At 43.8% G+C, this 6,963-nt stretch overlaps 1 protein-coding gene across 1 annotated transcript; it reads left to right on the top strand.

Moving 5' to 3' along the window:
- Positions 1-1,132: 1,132 nt before the first annotated feature.
- On the top strand, positions 1,133-2,188 carry GPR148 (G protein-coupled receptor 148). Its single transcript, XM_062498917.1, has one exon. The coding sequence runs from the start codon at positions 1,133-1,135 to the stop codon at positions 2,186-2,188; it is 1,056 nt and encodes a 351-aa protein (XP_062354901.1).
- Positions 2,189-6,963: the final 4,775 nt, after the last annotated feature.

Genomic DNA, 6,963 nt, shown 5'->3' on the forward strand with positions numbered 1-6,963 from the left:
AGCTGCACTGCTATGTGCTGGTAGCACAGGGAAGAAAATGAATACAGTAATGTCAGGTTAAGTGAGCCTATTTAAAAAAAACAATAGCTTTTGTTGTTGTTGTTGTTGGTTGGTTGGTTGTTTTTTGGGATTTTTTTTTTTGTTTGTTTGTTTGTTTGTTTTATCACACCATACCTGGAAGAACTTGAAATGTTCCTTCTTTGCAGTCCAGATCCTTCACAATTCCCTCATTTCATTGCACCCCCAGCTCAGATACTGAAATCTGGCATCAAAAGCAGTACAGTGCAGCAACAGTATGTGGGCCAGGAAACTAGGAATTGGTCTCCAAATGGACATTGGAAGTGCCAGGTGTTCCCTGGGGTATGCTGGTACAGGACAGTGTATATCACACATCCCAGATAATGCACAGATTGACTGGAAGGCTGCAATAGATGAGAATTCAGTGTTTATATATCATGCATGAAAAAAAAAAAAACAGGGGAAGGTTTATTATTCATGAATAACATGGATTGATTCACTGAACCAAAAATGGTTTCCTTGTGCAAATAGGATAATTTCATTCACTAGAGTGATTGTGCTACAATTTTACAACAGGATTGAGAGCCTTTTTTATTGATCACTTCAAATCAACTATGTTGTTGCATACAAATTGGTACAAAACCACCCAATCACATTTATGACTCTTCTACATCAGTGCACGTGGAATGTTGATCTGTATCATCACATATTTGTTTAATCAGGGTAATATTTCATCAGCCTCACTGGAGTGATAATGTGATGAGGAAAAACTCAAATTACTGAAATTGTTCAACCCATTCACTTCTGTTCAAAGAGCTAGCTGAGTGATTTAGTCTATTTAAAGCCACCCAGAGATTCATTCTCTTTTCTAAATACTAGATTTCGCAGAAAGAAAATAAAATCCCTTTTTTAGGCAATACCATATTTTGGCGCCACAGAATTCACTTGCAAGCTTGAACTTTCTGTCCTTGAAGAGAGTTGGTAGAATTGGCTACAGAAACCACTTTGCTTCCATGGGCTTTTTGCATCATCTTCTCCATTTTCCTTTCTAAGGACTCAACACAGAAAATTTTGCTTTCTCCAAGTCAGACAATCATCCCAAAACCCGAAGGAAATGGACTTCCCTGGCTGTGCCTCAGTAAGGAGAGCAAATGGAACTGCAATTGGCCTCAGGGAGACAGAGTTCAACGGCTCCTCAATTTTGGATGATACAACTTTGTTCCTTTTGCTGGAGGAGTGGTCTCACACCCCATCAGGCACAAACATGAAGATGTTTTTAATCTCTCCAGTTATCTGCCTCGTGGCAGGTGTCCTCATCATCCCTACCATCTTATTTGTGATCTTCTCTCGGTTTAAAATCCGCCAGGAAACAAGGTACATGCTGCTGGGGAACGCTCTGCTTTCTGATCTGATCTACCTGCTGTTCTACACCCTGTCAGCTGCTCTCAATGCAGCATATCTATACCTCCCAAAGGAAGCTTGTGTCCTACTCTTATTTTTGCTGGCAGTGGCTTACTGTGGAGGACTGTTCACAGCTCTTGCAATAGTCTTGGACACGTACATCGCTGTTTTGTTTCCTTTGCGCTACATTGCTATTTTGCCTCCTTCACGAACTAAAAAAATCATTTTATTACTGTGGATGTGCTCCGGAGCTTTCCCTGGGATTTTCTTCTTGGTGCTATGGACTACCCACAGCTTTGTGCCCTGTGCCCTGGAAACGTGCTCAGTTCCAGTAATACTAATATTAGCTCTGAATGGGACTGGTATTGTGAAACTCTGTTTCTGGCTTTCTACCACATTTATCATTCTCTGCCTGTCTGTAATATTTTGTTGCTATGCTGTTCTGTATTTTAAAACCAAACACTCGGGTATATGGGAGAGCATCTGCTCCAGAGCCAGTGTAACATTCTTGATGCACAACACTGTGTTATTTTTTTACTTCTTCCCACTCTTGGCCCTTTTTGTAGACTCATTCTTGTGCATTAATGTCATCAGACTGCAGACAGGAATCTTGGTCTCTCTGACAGTCTGCAATGTCCTCATAATCCTTCCTAAAGTTTTGTTCCCTTTTCTGTACGGGCTTCGATACAGAGAGATCTCAGCCTCTCTCAAATCCATTGTCAGGAGGAAGCAGCTTCGCCTGGTGTCGCCTGCTCCACCACCATCCTGAGGCAGTGCAGAGTACAGCCAACAGCAGAGGAGCTGTCCTCACCTTGTTATCGTGCAAGACTGATGGAAATCACCCAGCTTCTGAAGTGGAGAAGTGATCAACCCATGGTAAGAATACATGTCTTCATCACTGCCTCGTTTGTGCCAAAAGGCCACAGATCTTTCATCACAGCACAGCTGAGAATATAGTGAATGCTACCCTGGATGAAGTTCCAAGCTTTGTTCTCATGTGAAAGGCAGGACCTTCTGGAGGAGATATTGAATCAAGGTCATTTTTACCCACCTGTTGCAGATGCCTTTCTGGAAAAAAGAAAATTAAAAATAGGTAATGCAAAGCAAAGGAGTAACCACAGGTCTTGTGACAGCATCACCTGCAGCAGAGGATCCTTAACCAAATGTGCTGTGAAAACAACCATTTCTTTCACACAGTATATTCTTGCAAACTCAGCAGTCAAAGTCCTGCTCTTGAAAACATGCACTGAGAGGTGCCTCTGGAAACTGCTGTACTCAGTGAAACACCATTGCTCAGCTTGTGCAGCATGCTGGTGTATTCACTGCCTTATGGATTCCATCTGACAATCTGCAAAGTGCTGATGGCTTGGTAAAATCTCCACCTGATGGGGAGCCCCCTTAGATCCGTGTCTGCTGGGCAGCCCAGCCCATGGCACTGCCAGGCATTCCAGTGCTGCAGGGTGAGGGAGGACAGGGGCAGGTGGCATTCCCTCCCTGCCACACAGAGCTGCTGTGCCCGCGGAGCCCATGGGGTGCTGCGGGGGCCTGGGGCAGCCCAGACCCCCAGTCCCCGCTGGGACCCTCTGGGGTGACTCGGCCAAGGCTGAGCCCAGCAGCTGGGGCAGCAGGGCAGGAGCAGAGAGGTGCCAGGCTGGGCACAGGGCTACCCACACCGTGGCTCGGACACCACTTCTGAGTCTCTGCCGAGGCAGCTCGCAGTTCTGCCTCACAAAAATATTCTCCAGCAGCACGATCTCAGTTTACAGCTACACCATATCAGAGCTGCTGCTGGGTACCTGCCAGCAAAGCCTTGGGAAGGTCAGGAGAGAGGCTGCAGAGCTGGTTGGATTATCAGGGCAAGAAAAATGAGAGCCTATAAGAGCCTTTTAGATATTCTAGATCAGCCACCTACATATAGAAGACAAGCAAAACATATATATGACCTTTGAAGAAACCAAAATGAAAACAAGAAAAAGAAAACATCAGTGTGGAAAATTTAAACTGCTGTTCTGTCCCTTGGACTTGAGAAAAGAGTTCTATAGTTCTAAAGATAGTATTTTTAGAATTTGTTACGTTTTATGTAAAAATACATTGGACTTTTAAGAAAGGTCCTTGATTTTACTCTGTGCAGTATTTGCCTTGCGCAGACTCTCTCCACCTTCTGTTTGCTTAAAGCAATACACAGAAAGTGCTGAATGTGGTTTTTGGCTATTGCACACTCATCTGAAGAATTCCACTAAGTGTGAGCCAGGAGGAGATCGGTGTCTGGTTGCACGAAGTGCTTTTGGCATCGAAGTGAGTTTGAGCAGTTCCTGCTGATCTTCTCTCCTCATTCCCAACCTGCTTGTTACTCTTTCTCACATTGCAGTGTCTGCTCTCTCCTGTTTGCTGATGCAACTGCTTCTGGGATTGCAGGTAAAAATATCTCTTCAAAGAGAAGTGGTGTTTTCATTTTAACTGAGATTGTGCAAGCGATCTGCTTTATAGGATGTTCTGAAAACAGCTGCATCAGCACAACTGAGGATGTAACAAATTCCAGTTCAGAGGTGGGGGGAATGAGCGGGGACATCTTAGAGGCTTTGCCGCTAAGGGACACTTCTTGTGTGAGAGGGTAAAATGGTTGCAATGAATGAACTGCAATATTGCATATTTGCTTTAACCATGGTTCTGCGCTTCTCAATCCTCTTCAATAAAAGGATCTAGAAGCTGCTTTTTACTGGCTGCTTTTATTTTTCTCTAAGATGAACGTGTCATGGACCTCTGTCACTGAAGCTATTTTTGTATATTTTATATTCAAGCTGTAACAGGGGTCTTCCATAATACATAGGAAGGATGGGGGAAATGTCTGCATACTGGATCAGCTTGTTTCTGCAGAACCCCTTTGGCATGTGGGAAGATTAAGAATGGAAAAGGTACTTGTGCATCCCCAAGTTCTCATATCCTGGGCCAAATTTTTATGCCAGTGCCCAATGACAAGGATGCTGATAACTCACAGGTTGTTTTGTCCGTGCAAGGTCCATTCATGTTTACCTCTATTGGAAATTTTCATGGTAAGTAGTAAAGATAACTGTGTAAATAGCATAAAGTAAAGTAATTCTATATGGAGCCATAGGTGACTTTGTGTAACAGCAGGTTAACAGTACTTGGTCTTCCTGCTGACCTCTGGCAATTATGAAGGTATAATCTGGACAGGATTCTGTTGCCAATTCTCTAAGTCTCTCTTACATACACATCTCCTGCATATATTTAGATACAACGAGAAATTTGGTAACATAAAGAAGGATGCTGAAAGACAGAGCACATGAATCAGTGATTGTGGCAAGTTTATGTATGTATAAAGCCTGCCACAGTGACATCACAAGGACCAGGCGAACAAAACACTGCTCTGTGGAGATGGTCTTCTAAGAAGGATCATTGCAAGCTGATGTTAATTCTCCTTTAAGTGGTTTGATATTAGATAGATACATTTTTCTTAAGTGATGGCTTGTAAACAACTTCTTCCCATGGAATATTACTGTGATGCTTAGTACAAAAGCAGTAGGTTATAGAACATATACAAGAAACACACTGTGTGCCTGAACCATTTGCCTTTGGGATTTCCCCAGTCTGTCTGAATAGGATCAAAGGGCTCACCAGGAAAGCATCACAAGCACTTTTCATAAATATCCTGAGTTTTGTCTCAAAGAATGCTAGGCTTCTGCATTTTCCAGAACCTCATGGGTGTACTGATCACCAACCTTGTAAGGATGTCTCCACATAAGCTCTGGAAATTCATACTGAGACTGTTTACCAGAACCCAGTAATCGACCTCTCCCAGGTCACATAAGTGAACTTCTTGAACGTCACTGTGGCTGTCCCGCATTTTGATTTGAAGTGAAATGGAGAGCAGTTGGCTTTAACATGTGATTTGGCAGCTGGGGGCAGTAATACTTTAATGAATTGCAGTAGCATGAATCACTAAAGGTATTCTAATTTATATCCTAAATATATTCCTGGTCAGTTTTTCCCCTCTTTTATTGCGCCAACGCTGTCACAATGTTTACATCTGCTCTCTTCCCTCTCCCAACTGGATTTAAAATGCAGTTTGCTGTCTGTAACCTGCAGACTGAAGGGAGTCAGACCTTCATTCCAGGGGCTGGGGCTGTGCCATACATCACTGCAGACATAATTACATCAAAGATAGGTCTGTGCCTCAAATGAGATCAGTTTCACTGTCAGGAGATACAGAGGATCTCCATGCAGGTAAACAAGTGCATAGCTTTGGATTTGAGGCACAATTCATTACAAGCATTTGAGTAATTATTCAGTAAAACTAATTAACCTCCTGCGGTTTTAGTAATTACTATTGGAGTGTCTACTTCTGCTCCATCAGTTGGCTGTGTCATTTTCTACTGGAAGTGTGATACAGGAGCAGGGCAGAAGGAAAGTGGCGTTCGCCCGGTCGCAGCAGGGGCAGCCCGAGAGCCCTGGGGCAGTGTGGGAGCTGGGGGACAGCCCCAGACAGCTCAGGCAGCTCCTGCAGGGACAGCCAGCTCCTCTTCACGGCTCCCTGTTTGTACACAGATACTCTGTGCCACGGCAGGACTGCGGCTGTGGTCATTCCCTGCCGGACGGGGGGCACGCACGGCAGATGGGAAGGAGCCTGTGGGAGCTGAAGGAAATTGCAAGGTTTAGAAACTTGATTTCTGTTGTCTCCAGTCTCCATCCCCACCTCGCTGCTGGCAAATGAGTGTCCAGAACGACTGGTTCGTGCCATTTTTTTTTCACAAACCTTGTGATTTTTGATGTCTGCATAAAACTACTGATTGGAATGGTTTTGTTTTTCAATATACTTCAAGTCCTTCGGATTGCAACATGAATCCAGAAGCTACAAAGAGCAGAGAGGCAAATAACCACAACTCTTCATGCGCTGCTATTAAAACGTCAGAATTTGTGAGCAATTCATGAGTTAGGAGAGGGAAGGGAGCCAAGCTGTGGTTTCGCTGTCTCGTGTTTGTCAGTGAGGACTGTTTTGACTTGTGATTGCCCAAGGATTGCACATGTGACTTGGAAACCACCTTAGGACAGACAAGAGGTTGTTTTCTGCCTTTGAGATGTGGAGTCAATAATTTGTATTAAGAAGTTTATTTGGACTTTTTCTATTTCAGTGGTTAATCTTTCTCAAGAAAAAAATGTACATGTTTTTGCTATGAACATTACAGGGAGCAAATCAGTTCCTGAGGGCTGCTGTTTTTTAGGGTGATACCCAGTAGCTTCAGCAGCCGCTATAATTATTTTTTCCAACAGGTAAAGGTACAGAAACGCAGCTCCTCAAAAGGAAAGGGAGACCCTCCCCATTCATCCACCTTCTCTGTCCCTCTAGACCGGCCAGTGCTACCAACCAAGTCAAGGGTGGTAACTGTTCTTCACAAAAACCTTTTGAAATAAAATATTCTGCCTGGAAGGTATTTCTTCATGCCCTCTGAAAAGCAGAGTGGGATGGGAGAGTCTGAGCTAGCATGGAAGTGTGAGAAGTGCTGACAGGAATGTAAAGAAGGAAGGGGA

The sequence above is a fragment of the Cinclus cinclus genome, chromosome 10 (assembly GCF_963662255.1).
Source record: "Cinclus cinclus chromosome 10, bCinCin1.1, whole genome shotgun sequence".
In the NCBI taxonomy this organism is placed as follows: domain Eukaryota; kingdom Metazoa; phylum Chordata; class Aves; order Passeriformes; family Cinclidae; genus Cinclus; species Cinclus cinclus.

Bases quoted from the DNA above. Each gene is read 5' to 3' on its own strand.
- GPR148 (XM_062498917.1), top strand. From the start codon at position 1,133: ATGGACTTCCCTGGCTGTGCCTCAGTAAGGAGAGCAAATGGAACTGCA.